Source organism: Papio anubis, chromosome 4 (assembly GCF_008728515.1).
Source record: "Papio anubis isolate 15944 chromosome 4, Panubis1.0, whole genome shotgun sequence".
NCBI lineage: Eukaryota > Metazoa > Chordata > Mammalia > Primates > Cercopithecidae > Papio > Papio anubis.
In genome coordinates, this window is record NC_044979.1 from 96,756,987 (window position 1) to 96,775,550 (window position 18,564).

At 35.5% G+C, this 18,564-nt stretch overlaps 1 protein-coding gene across 5 annotated transcripts in view; it reads right to left on the reverse strand.

Annotated features, from left to right (window-relative positions):
- The window catches only part of SKAP2 (src kinase associated phosphoprotein 2), a 209,691-nt gene that overhangs the window by 14,662 nt on the left and 176,465 nt on the right, over positions 1-18,564 (reverse strand). For all 5 annotated transcript variants that reach the window (XM_021935945.2, XM_021935941.2, XM_021935942.2 and 2 more), the window contains 2 exons: positions 8,619-8,696; positions 3,085-3,197 (listed from right to left, as the gene is read on the reverse strand). In XM_021935945.2, the coding sequence (XP_021791637.1) occupies positions 3,085-3,197; positions 8,619-8,696 (191 nt within the window). The remainder of the gene's footprint in view (positions 1-3,084; positions 3,198-8,618; positions 8,697-18,564) is intronic.

The following is an 18,564-nucleotide window of genomic DNA, read 5'->3' on the forward strand; positions in this document are numbered from 1 at the left end:
ATCTTTTAAATTTTCTTATTTATTATTAATAGACAAGTCATGGCATTAATTTCTTTACAAAGTACACATTTTCTATATCTCTACAAATACTATTTCAGAATCCTTAAAATGTATTCTTCTTTATATATACAATTTCTATATTTAATTCAGAATGATGAACAAAGTTTTTCATGATTAATGCTAATAATTTATTGACATGAAATAGGAAAGTAATAACCCATAGCTGGATTTAAAGTTGAATTTTTGACACCATTTTGATTGTGTACAATAGCTGCAATTACCTGCACCACTCATTCTGAGCCACTAGATGGTGTAAAAAAATAAACTGAAAGGTAAAATTTCATCCCATCATCACAAAATCTAAATATAACTCTGAAAAACTCAATTAAACACATTGCGAGACATCTAAAAACGCTAGTGATTTCTATACTAATTGTACTTAATTTGTAATAATATCAAGCATTCAAAATTGCAGTTATTCACATATTAAATGAATTTATGGTATTAACTTACAGTCTGAGTTTGCCAAAGTTTTGATAAAACTGGAAGGCCAAGTCAATAAAGACTACTAGAAAGTCTCAAGAGATTCCTAGCTGAACCTGTCTGAAGGAAGGTGGGGAAGTAAGTCTTCACAAATATATACTCAATCCAAAGCAACCTGTCTATTCTCAGCCAAGATACCCATCAATAGCTCAGAATATGTCCAAATGTCAGCAAGGGAAAGCTAAATGTCCTCTCCTTTTTACCCTCACCAAGATTTACCAGGTTGATTCCACTAGGTCCACAGCTGGGTAACGATGAACACTGAACCTTATTCAGCCAAAGGTAATAATGTGCTGGCTAACACGGTCTTCTTTCTTGGCTCTTTTTTCAAACACCAAAATGAACCCTGGGTAGATTACTCATCTCTAGAAGGCCCTTAATAAATATGATCATGATGGTGAAACTTCAAGCCTTGCAAAACACTGGCAGAGGAAGTACTTTTGATCAGCTTTCTCCCAAATAATAGCATTTAAAAATGTTAGATGGAAGTATGTGCTTTCCATGGGCTGGAACATCTTTAACCTTTGTTCTCCAATCAGGCTTCACAAATAAAATTAGTTTACACAAAATAGGAACTGCCTCCTTCGGAATCCTAAAAGTATGATACATACCTATGATTATACTTTTAATTTCATGTTAACCAAAAATTTTTTCCTGAGGCAACAGTAGAAATAAGATATGCCTATGGTTGCTTGTTTCACAGCCAGTTCTGGAAGCTGGTGCTCTACCTAGGCTTTCAGCAACAAAGACAACCTGATTCAAAAAGAAGGTTTTACAAATAGATCTACATGGGCTTAATAAATTTCATATTTACAAAAGGAGTATAATGGCTATATGCCACTCACTCCTATAATCTGAACTTGCAAGTGAAATCTAATCGACGTTTTAGTTTTATACACAATTGCAGCTAAATTGGTTTTAAAAAGACTGTGGGCTATATAAATTTAGGAATGATTCCAAGAAAGTTTCTTGACAGGAGCTGAAACTAATCAGTTTGACTGCTTTATTAAGTAATTAACTCAAAAAGCTGTCATCTTAACTCAGGACAATTTAATGCTCAATAACAGACTTAATCAAGAGTTGTGACGTAACTATCTATAGCGTCCAAGAACCTAAAACATCTTTCTGGAACAACAGTAACAAAACTCCATGCTAATGAGCAGAAGACTGAGAGAAATAAAGTGACCAGTCTTAGCTTTGGGCACCCTAACTAGCAATTATCACAGTCGGCTTTATTTATTTTATCACAGTTGTCAGAATGGGTCCTGGCACACTGCAGGTGCTTTATGATGGAAGGAAGGAAGGGAGGGAGGGAGGGAGGGAGGGAGGAAGGAAGGAAGGAAGGAAGGAAGGAAGGAAGGAAGGAAGGAAGGAAGGAAAGGGCACAGGAAAGAAAACAAAGGGAAAAGCACTGGTCTGGGAGTCAAGACACAGCTCAAGTCATGACTCTGGCATTTTCTTGACCCAAGTTCCTTCATCTATAAAACCAAGAATTAGATTATCATCATGGAGACTCATCACTCTAACATTCGATGATTCTCTGTGTTATGATTTTATGCACCAGCCATCTAGTGTTAAAATTCAGTATGTGACCTTCTTTCCAAATTGTCTTCTGCATTTAACAAGTCATACTATCTCTCTGAAAAGTCCAAAATATTTCTCTAATCAAGAAAGAAGCCACATCAACCTTCTAGACTTATGATTTGACATTTTTCTAGTTATATTTCAATTGTTTTGTTTCTAAAGTAGTCTTGTAAGTAGACAGAGGGAAATTTTTAAATTCCCATATTACAATAGGGGAAATTAAAATATGAAAATTAAGGGAGCTCATACACATTACCAGAAGTATAATCACGATAAGAAACTTCACTTTTAGATCTAAGGACAAAAAGATTCTGAATAATCCAGTATTTTAAGAAGCAGATACAAGAATTTATATACACACATAAACATACACACACACACACACACATATATATAAAAAGATGGGTTTATAGAATTATACTTTGCCATTTTGTTTACAAATATAGTATGCTAAACAACTTAAAAAATTACCTAAGCCTGTCTGAATAGAAAAGCATTGCTTTTAAATTGCCGGAACACCCAATGTATTTACATAAAGATGAAAAACTTGTTCTATAAACATAGTGTTTCCAGTAGTGAATGGCAGACAAAATCAGAATAAGCACACAGAAGAATAAAAAGGAAGAGGAAAGAAAAACATAATAAATAATCTAATACATTACAATGTTAACTTTCACATAAGTATATTGTTTCTGGAGAAGGCAGTAGGTGGATGTCAGCCAAGGGCTGAAGTGATAGGTAAACACACTGTTAAGTTGAATCCTGTTATCTGATTGTGTTTAAAATTTGATTACATTTCATTTGACAAAATAATTAATTATTGTGAACTCCCAATTGTTAACAAGGACCTAGAAGAATTCCAACTGGCATTTTTCCCTAGCGCTATAAATCCAAATGCATTAAAAATCGAGCTTTGTATTCCCTCTTTACAAATGTCATTTTGGGGTATCTTCTTACCTTGCTAAGAATGTAAATCACATCACCACGCTTAAATGACAACTCATCAGAAAAAGCTCCAGTACAATCCCACAATCCCTGGTAAAAATTAGCATAATCAGTGCTCTTATCCCCTAGGAAGAAGAAAGAGAAAGCATGAATTAGGGCCTTCATGTAATAATCCCTCATTTCAAAATAAACCAATAGAAATTAAACGATGCCCTAGATCACCAAAATAGTCTAAAAAAATTCTGTCCTGAGTAAACGAATATTTTATTACATCCACATGAATCCTATACCTCACTATCCTCTTAAGACCACTTGCAAAAAGATCTGATTTTGAATTTTGGCTTTTCTTTTTCTGCCTTTCATCTAAAATCTGTAATTGCTATATGCTGTCATCAAACCAGCACCTAAAAGTTGCTTCCCACTTATTTTAAAAAAGAAACCTAAGCCCACTTGCAACATGTTTTGAAGATGTGTCTGCCACACTTCACAATGAGCAATATCCATGAGATGTGACAGGCTTTGTGAAATAATCTCACAGAATTTGAGACACTTCATGAAAATAATAATAGTAAAGGAGCTAATGTACAAATATAAAACCAAAACTAAGGAACCAAAATAAAAAAAAAAAAAAAACTAAACTAAACCCTAGAGCTGGTTAATGAAAGACAACTACGTGGAAACGGTATAAAGAGTAATTGCAGCAATTTTCCTCAGGGACATTCGTACCCAAAGCCAAAGTTATCTTTGACATTTTTTAGCAACTTTGAAATTGCCAGTGTTGAAGCTGCATTTTTCAACAGATTTTTGTCAGCCCCAGTTTACGACATTAGGCTCTGAATAAACATGCAACATACACTGGAGTATCAGCTCATCCTTCTAACAGCATAAGCACAATGGATGTGATGTGCTCAAACTGCCATACAGACCATTAACTGATTGATTATTTAGCACTTTCCACTCTGTAATACCACAATAAATGGGTAATAAATGCTTTGTCACTTATGCAGTGCGGATCTCCTGAAATACAGAACACAGTTAAACACACTAGACGCTTTTGTTACACTAAGAACTGTTTCCTGTTTTTAATTTCATGATAATTGAGTTTTGATGAGTTAACACAAAAAGAATGCAAGTAATATCAATAAGATGTCCATGTGTTCACTAGCCAGGCAGAATATATACGTGCTAACAACTTCCATTCCTGGAATGTCATCTTTGAATTCTGAGGGGATAACTGTGGAGACACATGCTGGACCAGAGTTGTCATCTCAGTACTGTTACATGGCTCTCAAACAGCAGGCTTTTTGGTGATTCCAACACAACTAGTCACATTAGCATGTCATTAGGGTGTTCATCTTATTATACATTATTGTGATTTATACAAAGTATTAAGTTTACTAGAAAACTTTACAATTCTCTTTAATATATGAAATATTTTAAGGCCAAAAAAAGGAGAATCTGAATAATATGGAGTCTGAATATTTAGGAAATAGAATGCTACTTTTTGCTTATAAGAAAATAAAGATGGACTAGAAAATATACAACCTAGCAAAATCCCTCTATTAAATTTTGTCTCTTGTTTTCTAAGAATTAAAAAAGACAATGAGGGACAATGGGAGTGGGGAGAGGAGGAAGAGAAAGGAGGAGGCAGTGGGAGAGACAGATACCTTATTGACTTCTCCACACTAGCATTTGAGCACTCATCACATACCAGCAGGGATGTATACAAGCTTGGGAATCCAACCAAGAACTAACAATGCTTGTGGCCACTCTTCATTACATTTTTTTCCCCAAAGCATGTATTAAGTAAATTCTAAAAACGGACACTAGAGGGCACTCCAGCTGGCCAGATCATTTCAAATATTGTCAATTTTTTTAAAAGAAAAAAAAATCACTTAATAATAAAGTGACTGATTTCCTTTAAAAACCACTTATTTAGACAAATAGAGATTTAGAAGTTGAAACATTCTAGTCAGATTAAATCAACTGGTAAATGGGTCAAATGTTGTGCCCCTTGCAGTCCGTCAGTGTCAGTTTAAAAGTCAGGGAATTAGAGCAAAGAGAGGATGACATCATTTCACATGCAAGGCCTTCCCCCACAGTAACTGGCCAGGAGGTAAAAGGATCTAAATGGCTGGTTTCTTTAGTCTGTCCTCCCCATGCTGCTCAGCCTTAGGCTTGCTCCAAAAAAGTGGAAGAAACAAAACTTGGGCTAAAAACTAGAGTAGAGGTTTTGGCTTAGCTATGTTGTCCCATTGAGTTCCCCAGCTGTCCAGGCTGCTCTTCTGTTTTTCAGATTCACTTACAATAGTTTTTCATTCAACAGATTCTCAAAGGGGAGGGGAGAGAAAGAAGGAAAAGTATATGGTGATTTCTAACACATAATCCTTATCACTTTGGGGTCTCTCTTCCCCTCGATACGCTTGCTGAAACTCCCATTAACACTAATGGGAGTTACAGGAGCACATGAGGGCAAGAGAGACCCCCACCGTGTGCAAGATGCATCTCTCCCTAGATGTGCATCATGAGCATTTCATTAAATCTCACTGCTGTAAAGAGGCAACAGAGCTAGCGATTTGGCAATGCTGGGAAAAAGATGCATTTTCAACTGTGCTTTCTATAATCTTTATGATGATGTTACCCAAAGACCAACCTCATTTTTGTGTCCCATATGAGAGCTCTGTTAAAGAATAATTTGTTTATGTCACACAGCTATATACATGTATGATTTACTAGTCTATCTATTTCAGCATGCAATACTAGTTATAAAGCAGAAAAATCATAAGTAGGGGGGAAAAAACCCTGGCAGTATATGTTTATTAGCCTTAGTCTCCCTCAGGGAAGTAATGTTTGAATTCTTGATATGAAATCTGGACACAAAAAATCAGAAACGGTCCTGTTCCTTAGAGAGCAGCAATCTCCTCTAGCTTACTTTTTAAAATTTAAAGTGTAGCTAAACATACACAAAAAATTAAGCACAGACAGCCTCAAAAGCACAGTAGGTTTGCAAAAGTTAGCACTGTTCACCTCTAAACACTGAAAAATAATCCAGTTGAGATATGTATTTTTAAAGATGGGATGAGGCAAATGTCATAAACATGTATTTTAAAGCACAAATTTATGTCTGGTTGTCTTTACTACATGGATTAATTTTCCTATTCTATCCACATCGTGATTTGTATTTTCAAAATTACAAAAAAAAAAAAAACCCACATTATGTTTCTTGTCCTGAGAAGCATGAATGATTAAAAAAAGAAGAAGGAAAAAAATTAATTAGCCAGCCTGTGAAAGATTAAAACAATGTTCTTACTCCTGCTTTTAAAAACATACAAGAAGAGACCATTGGGCAAAGCTAACAGAATTGTTATGAAACACATAGACAGAGAAGATACTTTGCAAAGATAAAAAACATGATGACCACGGGTGAAATATATGAGAATAAGACAGTGGAGAATCTCTCCTTTGGTGTTACAAGGTTTAAAAACTATTTTAGAAAGGTAAATATATTCTATAGTGTTCAACAAAATCAAATGGAATCTTTATTTTATATATATACTCACCCACATACTGCAAGATATATAAGTTTGAACATGAAGGAACTTGTAAGAAACACAAGATTAATTTTGTTTTTGCTTACATACTTTACATTAGAAAAGTCTGTGGCGGGGGGTTTAGTAAAATCAGTCAATGTGAAAAATATATAACATTCTTGAGTAAGGTTAGAAGTTCATGTCATGTGATGCTCAGCAAGATAGTAATACCCTTGTCAACTCACTGCCCTGCGTGGCAAACAAACTTCTAGTGTTACATCTTTGACAGCCTAGGGAAGAGCAAAGGTCACTTCTATGCAAAAGCATTAAAACTGTTGCTTGAAAAGAATTTCATGTCACTAAAGATAAGAATTATTGTAGTGTTTTATAGCTATTGCATGAAAGGCTAGATCTATTTACTGCATTCCTTTGAGGAAAACTGATTTTTTTTCCTACCCTCAAAGGCAAAAATTTGGGAGATGTTTACTTTAAAAGGGCTTTTGAAAAATACAATTGCTTTAAGCCAAAATATTTGTATCTATGGAAGGACCATCTGTATGTATCCACTTTCTATACCAACACTGAAATTTTTTAAAAAAGAAAACTACATGTTTTTGGCAGAGGTTTCATGACATATAACCCAAAACATATATACTTAAATTACTATTGAACACAGTCCTCAAGATTTCACTAAGCCTCAGTGTTTTATAGCTGCATTTTATAGGACTAGAGTGCTAACATGTAATGATTTTGTTCTCACTTCCTTTCTGAAAAAACACTAACCAAAACCTTTTGTAGCAACCTACTTCTGCTTTCCTGTCCAGGTCTAGAATCAGGCCTCTGTTTCCTTTCCACATGTCACAGTAGGAAGGACTCTGGAAAGCTACTTCCTGAACACACACTTCTTGTCCACCCGGCCTTGACAGCTTGAAAGAGTGATGTATGGACATATCAGAGAGGGGAAGGTGACCCTAACTCTAGCTTTTTGCAAGACACAGAGATGATATGGCAGACCTTGCCCCAGCTGACATGTGGCTATGAAGAGGTGTAAAGTCCTGATAAGAAGGCAGTCTTTCTCTTCTTTCCGTGTAAAATAATTGCTGGTTTATCAAAACTAACCTCATGCTTGCACTACAGATATGGTTTATCTCCTGCTATTTGGAAATAACAACAAGCAAGAAAAGTTGTCCATATCATGTGATTTTGCACAGAGTGTATGCAATTATTTTTCCAGTCTCATTCATAATTAGTACTTGGGGATATATGTGCCAAGTGGAAATGGATAAGGGAAACATCCTTCCTAGCCTTTTAGGCCACCAGTGTCCTTTTCCAATTTTTAAGCTGCTGTCACTGGACTCTGGCATTTCTTACCCAATTCATTTGCTTTCTGTGTTAATCATATGCAATGAAGATATGCATGGCCAACATTTAAACAGGCTGCAGATCAATTAGCGGTCTTAAGTTTATCTGATTTTTATCAAAGAAGACAGAGCTGTGGGTCGATTGTCAGAGCCTGTGTCAAGTTGACCTTTTCAGAGATGTCTACATTGCCAGTCCCCTGGGCAACTTGTTGTCCCCTGTTAGTCTCTGAATGGCAGAAGTCTGTTCTGCTCAAGCACAAAGTATACACAGATGTCTATATTACATTCTTATAGGTTTGACAGCAACTGCATGTTGTATCTATAAACTGTCCTTTAGCAGTGACACTTCCTCAATGATGATAAGCTAATTTATGCAACTAAATCTCCTTTGTGCAGAAATGAAAGCTAATTGAGTCATTACAAAGTAATTCAGGAAGGAATACCTTGTATAAATTGGCTTACTTTATAAATCCTTCTCAAGTGGTTTTCATGCATCCTAAATGGGACTAAGCAGCTTATCAGCCATAAGATATCCAGGCCAAACAAGCCAACTTTGGGGAGCTGTGTAAACATCTTTAGAACAGTAAGAACATGGATAAAATGAAAGTGAACAAAAGCAAAATAAGGTTTGCCAAGAAGCTACACAATTCATTACCTGAGGTGTGATGAACACTATCCTGACTCATCTTCCTTTGTTCTTCCACTTTCACTGGAGCACTGTCCTCTTCTTCTTCTGTAAATAAACATCATCAATGGCACACTGAAGGGTTTTCTCAGGGATAACAATACAGTACTCACTCCATTTTAAAAGCCAAACTAAAAGTTTATAACACATAAACATTATTTTTCAAAGAATAAAACAATTCAAGATTCACATTCCTTTTTCAACAATCTAACACGGAATAAATAAAATACTAGCTACTGCCAAATAGCAACCTTTCCAACTGGCTTGGCAAAATTTAAGATACGTACTAATGCACTGCATATTTTGTTTTAAATACTTTTAGAAACTCATCTGGAACAATCTTAATTTCAGGAAAGCCCTTAAATCCACTAAAGTAACACTCAGCATTATACTGATACACCACATTATACTGTGTGGCAGAAGTATCATATATAAAACCATGGTCCCTAAAACATCATATAGCAAGGAGAAAATGCGTTAGCCTATAAATGTGTAAACCTAAAAATGCAGTTAACCTATAAATCATTTATTGAGTATCATATAATTTCATGTTTTCTCACTTAATCTTCACAGGAAGATACTATAAGGATCCTCATCCTTCGAGGTAATTCCCCCAAAATTATACCGAGGACCTATTATGTGTCATATACAATGGTGGATGTTAAAATCTCATAGACAAATAATTTTTAATCCTCATTCTACAGACAAGTATATTTTTAGAGACTCAAAAAGGTGAAGTAACTTCCAAAGTGTGTCATTCAAACTTAAGTTTGTGATTATAAAGTCAATGTTCTTTATCCTACATATAATCAGTGCTTTATTTACATTTGTTCCACATTCACCTATACCATTCCTTCCTCAAATTATGCAAAGAAATAAGATAAAATTAAACGAGAAGAGTTTTAAATAGACTTAATAAACTAATTATTTTACACCAAGAAAAATATTTATTACATAATTTTTCCTCACCTAAGGATTTACATACAAACCTAGAAATACTTAAGGCAGGACATAAAAACAAATGGCATGCCAAAGAAAAACTGGATTCAAAGACAATCAGTTCCAAGAAAACTCCTAAAACTTTAAAGAAAACTATGCAAAATATATAAATGTAGCCATTGTAACTATTCAATCAATCAATCGATCAATCAATCAATCTTCATTGGATACTAACTAAGTGTAAGACAGAGGGGATCCACCAAGGAGGTAAAAGTAACAGGAAGCCTCTGCTCACAGGAAGCTGACAGCACAGATGGGACAGAAGACAAGCTCTAAAGGAAAACAGGCTGAAGGGGCCTAAATCTGACAAGTGAGGCACAAAGTACTGAAGAAATGCAGCAGAGAAACCACCCAACTAGGGAGTACCACGGAAGGGATGGAGAGAGTTTAAATAAGGAGAGAGGGTAAGAAGGGTATTTCCAGAGGGATAGGTATGATCTTTAAAAGAAAAAGGCACATTCACATTCATTTTGACTAAAGAATCTGGTACACGTAGGGGAAGAGCCAGGTAGGAGTTACGCTCATAGTTTGGACCAGCTGTTGAGGGGCCATGAACATCTTGTTATGGACTGTAGGCTTTTATTTGGTGGGCAATAAGAGCCTTAGAAGGTTTTTTGAGCAGAGAAACGGCAGGACTGAAGCTATGCTTCAGAAATGGACATCTGATCCCATTGTCTCAGATAGCCTAAAGAAGGGGTAAGGAGAGAGACCACCGTGGACAAAGGGGAAGGAAGTCCTGAACTGAAGGGGCAAAGGAAATGGAAAGGAGATGGTTATGAGAGGTAAAAGAACTAGAATGGATAAGTTTTGTGCCTGAATGTGGAGGCATGAAGGGAAAAAAAAGAGCAACCAAGGATGGCTAAGGTTTTGAGCTTAGTTAACTGAGAAATGGGCACATTATTACTAAAAGGAGGACAGCCAAGATAATCTATCTTACTGGGGAACACAAGGAGTTGAGGAATTTAATGTATTGGTGGGGTAACCCAGAGAACATGTCTGGGCAACTGCAAAGTATGGTAGAGTAGTCAGGACTATAGGTAGAAATTTAGGAGTCTCCTGAAAATTTTAAATGGGGATGAATCAAAATCAGCATTTCAATCAAGCTTGAGGGTAGCTGTACTTACACCACAAACAGAACTGTTCTGAATTTCTGTAACTCAATTCAAATAAAATAGTGACAGCTCCAATATAAGGGACACCTGAAAATATCTGGCATTTTATTCATATTGTTAAACCTAACACTGACAATTTAATATGGTTCAGTCAAATAAATAGAAGACCTAATAAAAGTATACTACTTTTTAAAAAAGTATCCTATCTCCTTTCTTTTTAACAATAGTTATCTCACTTATGCCAAAATTCAAAGGCTAGTTTTACTAAATGGGTTAATAGGGTGTTTCCATATAAGGTTTTAAAGGTAGAAGGGACGTTTACAGTCATTATTCCAACCTACTCATTTTACTAACAGATAATTTTGTAAAAGGTGAAGGAGAAAGCTTTCCTTACTTTTCACACTTTCTTTCCATAGCACCCACTCCCCTTTTAATTCAGTCACAAATTCAATAGTAAGAAGTAAATTTAAAAATGGATAAAGACATTTGTCCTCAGTCAAAAGCTATAACTGCATCAATACAATAGGTACTATTCGTGACTTTTAAGGAGACCGTGGGGGCCGGGCACCGTCACTCATGCCTGTAATCCTAGCACTTCGGAGGCCCAGGTGGGTGGATCACCTGAGGTCAGGAGATTGAGACAAGCCTGGCCAACATGGCGTAACCACATCTCTACTAAAAACACAAAAATTAGCCTGGCAAGGTGGCAGGCGCTTGTAATCCCAGCTACTCAGGAGGCTGAGGCAAGAGAATTGCTTGAACCCGGGAGGCGGAGGTTGCAATGAGCTGAGATCGCGCCACTGCACTCCAGCCTGTGCCACAAGAGCGAAGCTCCATCTCAAAAAAAAAAAAAAAAAGAGACAGTGGGATTTAGATTTCACCACCCAAATCAGCATCAACATATAAAAATTCATTACAATACTTAATGAAAAAACTCTGCTCTTTGACAAAGTTAACAATGAATTTAGAAGTATTTGTTACTATGAATTTTTTATTAAAATTTAAGTGCCAGTAACATGTACTCTGGATTGTATACTGGTGACAGAGAGCTTTGTCCTTAGAAATATGTATTCTTAAATTATCAGAATAATGATATTAAAAGTATTTACTTAAGAATTAATGTTTACTATAATATATCCAAATTGAAATCCATGTGAGATGCCATTTAATAAGCAGATTTTAGAGGATGAGATGCTCATTAAGGACACTTCCTTTTTCCTTTTTAAACCTGGTAGTGATATTTTTAAACCAAAGCCTTATGCATTTCATATATCAATTTTTCTTAACAATATTTAAACAACTCATTTTATCTTGGCTAACAATACAAACAGCTTCCATATAAAAGATAACAAAATCAAATATGGTGTATGTTTTTGAATTTTAGGCAGGGGAAAAAACCTCAGACTGAACCTTGAATAGAACTTGGCACAAAGGAGATGTTCGAGAAATATAGAGTGAACAAATGGATTGAAAAAATCATAAAAATAAATCTTAACATATTCATTTATTAATAAAGCTCTTAAAAATATGTAAGAATGAGGGACCAAAATTCTACGCAATAATCACCTTCATATTAGAAATGTATACATTCACATTTTTTTTATTTAGGTTTGTTATTAAATATGTATTATTTTGGTGTTGAGGCACAATGTCATTGTACAACACTAATTAATACCTCAAATAGTCAGTGTTTGTGAGTTAATATATTCCATTCAACATTTTAATAACAGTAAACAAAAACAGCTCAGCTATGCAGTAAAATCCATCAAACCACACAGATGGTTATAAGGTTTTCATTATGTGGTTTCCATAGCAATCATATTGCAAATCTGGAAGCTTCTTGCAAATAAGCAGCTTGTATTTACATGCCTCTCAGCTGCAGCACAAAACTCTTCAACATGTGAAATTATTATTCCAATCACACATTGTTAGAAGAATCATCAGGAGATTTTTTTTTTTTTTTTTTAACAGGATGAAAATAACAGTAAAATGAGCTAAGTGCAGAAGAAAATTCAAACATAGTCACACGTTTACTAAACTGATCAGTGAGAACAGCAGAAATGTTCTGGTAGTCATCAAAAGGTTTTAACCTGTCAAAAATATAAAACTTCCAGGAGCAATCAGATCCTGCAGAATTAAAAAAAACATAAACTGCACCCACCCCACTTTTTAATAGATATTCGGCCTTCTCTCTGAGTTGAGCAAAGAGAGGAAGAATGGCAAATAGTTTGAGTCTTCCCAAATCTTTTTAGCATTTGAGAAAAACCTTACTGTGGGAAAAGTCATGGCCCTTTTTTCCCCCTTTTAACCTATTTAATTTACAAAATTGATCCAGCTCCGTAACAGATGGATTATTACCCCAATAAGGATTGCAAATCTGTCTAGCTATGAAGTTTTTACAAAATGGGCATTTATGGCTTACTAATGTTCTTATCTTCAGGATAAATCACCAAAAAGAAGAGTTACAAGCAAATGGCACCATTTAGCTGACATTGCTTGAAAAAGGGTTGAAGACAATTTGTTAGCACCTTCAAGGTATATGATGTTCACATCAAGGCTGAGGACTGATTTTATCATCTCTTCCAGAGAGAAGAGGAAGACAATATAAAAAAATCTTTGACTTACAAAATGATCACCTTTCTCACTAAGCACCCTCAGAAAACAGCTTTACTAAATTATAATGTATTTTAAAACATGAAACACAGAATCAAAAGTTAAGCTCTGAAATAAAGTTTGGTTTTAGATCTCTACCTGTCCAGGCATTATTTATGTATTATATATTTTTCTCAGGAAATGTGAATATTTATTGCTTAAATGTTCACATTACATGCATTTATATCCATTATGTAACTAAATCCTCCAACAATTCTATGAGGTAATAATAAGTACTTTTATCATAACCATTTTATGAATACAAAAAGTGAATTTATGGAGCCTGAATAACTTGTCAAGGTTCACACATCCAGTTATTGCATAAGCTGGGATTTTAACTTTAGGCATATGCCTTAACTCTAAGCCACAGTGTCTCTTCCTTTATTTTCATTAAAATCTTCAATTTACAGGTGGATTGCTTTCTAAAATATTACTTAAAATATTGTCTGTTTGTGGACTTTGAAAACATTTTCACACCGATGAGCAGGTTCTATACTTTCATAGCATTGTATCTGAAGTACATCTTAAGCAAACTTTTTAGTGCTGATTTAGAAACAATTGCAACCAGGGGTGCCCAAAATATATGGTCTTCTGTCTCTCCTCCCAGTTCCCCTTCCTCACTTCTAGCTTTTAACACACTTCTCTGTTCCTAAAGTTACACACTATTTGGGCATTGCACACAAGATGCCCCTGAGTGGGAGATGGAAGAGGTGACGTGGAGGAACAGAGGACGCCACTGGCTAGTCCTAGTGGTAAAATGTAAAAGACAGAAGAAGTGCTGGGAGGATTTACACAAACAGCACCCCACCCGCTCTTCTCTCCCATGACCTGTGGCAAGCCACAAAGGCTGGAAGAAGGGTTGGAAAAGTTAGATTCGAATCTAAGGAGTATGGGCAAAAGATTCAAATTTATGACAGCAAGGGAAAGTGAGCTCCCCAGGGGTCTATAAATCCAGAACTATTGGTAATATGAAGGATTTTTATATTATTATATTTTATTATACTTCTAAAGGACTGTTCTGTCTATTCAATAGACTATTATTTGACAGCAATAAAATACATATTTTTAAAAAGATATAAACATGTGCCTTTTAGCATTATACAAACTTCAAAATGAATGGAAGGATAAAGATGACTGAAATAGCATGGTTAGAGTCATGTTTACTCTTATGGAAATTTGGCAAAGTAGGGCCTATTGTTACAGCTCTGTTACTCACATAAACTGGACACTGCCTCTAATTCTTAGTGTTATCTCTGTACTTCAAAGTAGGAAGAGTAAGTCTATCCCACAGCACTTTGAAGAAGGACTGGGGGAAGACAACGAGATAACCAGACTTCTCAGGGGAAAAAATGAAGAATTAGTATGCTGTATCAAGTTTATTACCTTAGGAACTAGGAGTTTTGCAACAATTTATTAATTAAGCAACCAGGAAGGTTAATGTGATATAAAATAAGCAACAGTTGTTCAACCACAAAATCTAATTTTCACCTTTGACATTCTATTATTATAAGGTTTAATATGAAAAGGTTATCACTACACTTCAAAAGTAAAAGGAAATACCATTGTAGTAAATTTCTGTACTATGACATTAAAATTAATAATTTAAACACAAATCTGCTTTAGGAGGGCCAAGGCAGGAGGATCACTTAACAGTTTGAGTTTATAGTGAGCAAAGATCAAGCCATTCCATTCTGGCCTGGGTGACAGAGCAAGAGCCTGTCTCTAAGAAAAACAAAAACAAAAACAAAACCCATACACACACAAATCGGAAAATGTGAAAATAATAATTTTTCACATAGATATATTTGTTAACATCATGATTGGGATGTTGAGGAAAAAACTTGAACTCAAGCAAAGATCTCATTTGACAGAGTCAGTACAAAAAATCTTAGAAGGGAAAGAAACCTTAGATAGAATCTCGTTCTGTTTCCTCTTTTCATAGAAGACGAGGTAAACTGTGGGTGCTGAATGACTGGACCAAGGGCACACAGCTTGCACACTGTACTCTTCTGCCTGAAACTGGCTCCTCTGCACTGCAGATATTTCTGAAAATGTTATCTGTTGCTTGAGAAGTACTCCTTTATTTCAGGAGCAGTCTTGTATACACTTGATCATCTACTGGCAATTAGGCAATTATGGCAAACAGGAACGTATATAGATTAAAAACAAAGTTTTCATAGGTCAGATTTGGTTGGTCAGAAGCGACTGTGAGTTAGAAAATGATCCCACTCCTAAAAAGTACTAGGTATTAGGAAGTTATGAAATGGAGCTCCTTCTTGTCCCACTGAATTATTCACTGTATAACAAAAATTCTCCTTTACAGCCCACATTCTTAGCTTTTTATTAAAGTTTATAACAAATTATGTAATTCTAAAATTCTTTTAGTCCAGGAAAGTCTAAGTTCATTTATTTTTCATTTATAGTAACCTCTGTCTGGCTCTGGATTTCTGATACAATTACAGCTCATTGTTTTCATTTAAAATAACCCTTTTTCTTATTATTCTTGTTACAAAAGCAATACCTACTCATTGCTGAAAGTCAGAAAATAGAGATAAGCAAAATCAATCAATCAATCAATCAATCAATCAATCATCTATGATCCAAGTATAACCACTATTAACACCTTCTTCTAGGCTACCTTTATTCAGCTACTGCTTTTTCTTAATTCTTATTTTACATAAAATACCCCAAATGCATATGTATTCACTGTCCCCTTACATTTCTTATCCCAAATGTATATATGCATTTCATTGTAAACTGTTTTGAATCCTTTTTCAGAAAGTAAAATACTTCATCTGAATTTAAATTTTTTTGGCTTGCTTTAAATTTTATTAGATTAAAAAAATAGTATCTAGTGATAAATAGGTTGATGTTATGATTATTTGATTGTAATGTGGCTGTCTTATCAGTGTCTACAACTGCCTACTATAACCTCTGGAAAAACAGCTGATATACGGATGCAGAGCTCATTTGTTATAGGCTTTTGCTCTGTTTCCTCTGCTTGCCTATGCAAATATACCCTTTCTCATCATATGCAGTGCATCTTAACCTCATTTTCAAGAGCCCAAGAAAGAAAAGCACAGTTTCATAGAAAGAACCATCACCATTAGACTTACTGGCTCCACATCCCTTATACCAGCAGTGCTTTCCAAGATGTGTTTGCGAGGTGGAGGGTCTATGGGGTCAAAGCTATTTTCATAATAATACTAAGACATTATGTGTCTTTTTCACTATGTTAACATTTGCACTGATGTTGCAGAGCAATGATGGGTAAAACTGCTGACACCTTAGCATAAATCAACATAGTGGCAGCAAACTGTCATTGTATTCTTCACTGCCCTGCACTGGCATAAAAGGAAAAAAATGAAAGAAGTCAGTTGCGCTAAAGAATGTCCTTGATGAAACAGTAGTAATTATTTTCACCTAATATCAACCATGAGTACGTAACTTTAATATTCTGCGTGACGAAATCAGAATAATGTATAAAGCATTTCTGCTATACCACCAGATGTGTAAGAATCTGAGTGTCGAGCTGAATTAGCACTTTTTTATTCATGGAACACCATTTTTACTTGAATGACTGACAAACTATGGTTATTTAGACTTGGGAATCTGGCCGGGCGCGGTGGCTCACGCCTGTAATCCCAGCACTTTGGGAGGCCGAGGCGGGCGGATCACAAGGTCAGGAGATCGAGACCACGGTGAAACCCCGTCTCTACTAAAAATACAAAAAATTAGCCGGGCGCGGTTGTGGGCGCCTGTAGTCCCAGCTACTCGGGAGGCTGAGGCAGGAGAATGGCGTGAACCCGGGAGGCGGAGCTTGCAGTGAGCCGAGATCGCGCCACTGCACTCCAGCCTGGGCGACAGAGCGAGACTCCGTCTCAAAAAAAAAAATAAATAAATAAATAAATAAATAAATAGACTTGGGAATCTGGCAGACATTTTCTCAAAAGTAAACAAAATAAGCTTGTCATTTCAATGGAAACAACTGACAGTATTTATTGCCAATGATAAAATTTGAGCTTTCAAGCAAAAATTAGAATTTTAGAAACTTGTATCTGCCACTGTAAGCTTGACAGCTCCCCACTATTTAAAGACTTTTCCAAAGCGATGGATGGTGATATAAACAACATGTGGGTTTTTCTTGAGTTGTGTCATAGTTGTGTCAATATTTGTAGGTTCTGCATAATGTAATGAACCAGTATTTTCCAACTGACCAAAGCATAATGTTACAAAATCAAGCATGGGTAAAAGATCCATTCAACAAAGTGCAGGACAGGCCTATGAATTTTAATGTAAAAGAGTATGAAAAGTTCATTGGTATGGTTTCAGATTCCACATTGTACCAGCTTTTAACTACCACTTGTCGCGTCTGGGTACAATATCAAAAAAGAATACCTACAATTACCTACAACTAAAGTACCTCCCTTTTCCTTCCTACATATCTGTATGAGGTGGATTTTCTTTATAAGTTAACTGTACTTAAACATATATCACAATAAACTGAATGTAGAAGCAGATATGAAACTCTATTGTCTTCTACCAATACAGACATTCAAGAAAGCTGTAAAAATGTAAACAATGCCATATTCTTCTAATTATAGGGGGAAATATAGTTATTTTTCCTAAAAATAAGTTATGTACACATGTAATAGGTTTATCATCATGACTTTTAAATTCATTAATAAATCAACATTCTTTAAAGATCTATTTTAATTTCTAATAGGGTAAATATTGAGATTTAACTATTTACCAACCTACTTATCTTTAGATAGTATTTTTAATCTAATAAAATTTAAAACAAACCAAGAAAATCTACAGTGAGATGAAATACTTTAATTTCTAGAAAAAAATTCAAAACATAAACAAAAGCTTTTAAGGGTCCTTGATAATTTTTAAGATTGTAAAGGGATCCTGAGATCAATAAGTTTAAGAATGGCTACCCTGTACTTTCTGGGTAGTTTTTTGTTTGTTTGTTTGTTTGTTTGTTTGTTTGTTTTTGAGACAGAGTCTCGCTCTGTCGCCCAGGCTGGAGTGCAGTGGCCGGATCTCAGCTCACTGCAAGCTCCGCCTCCCGGGTTCACGCCATTCTCCTGCCTCAGCCTCCCGAGTAGCTGGGACTACAGGCGTCCGCCACCTCGCCCGGCTAGTTT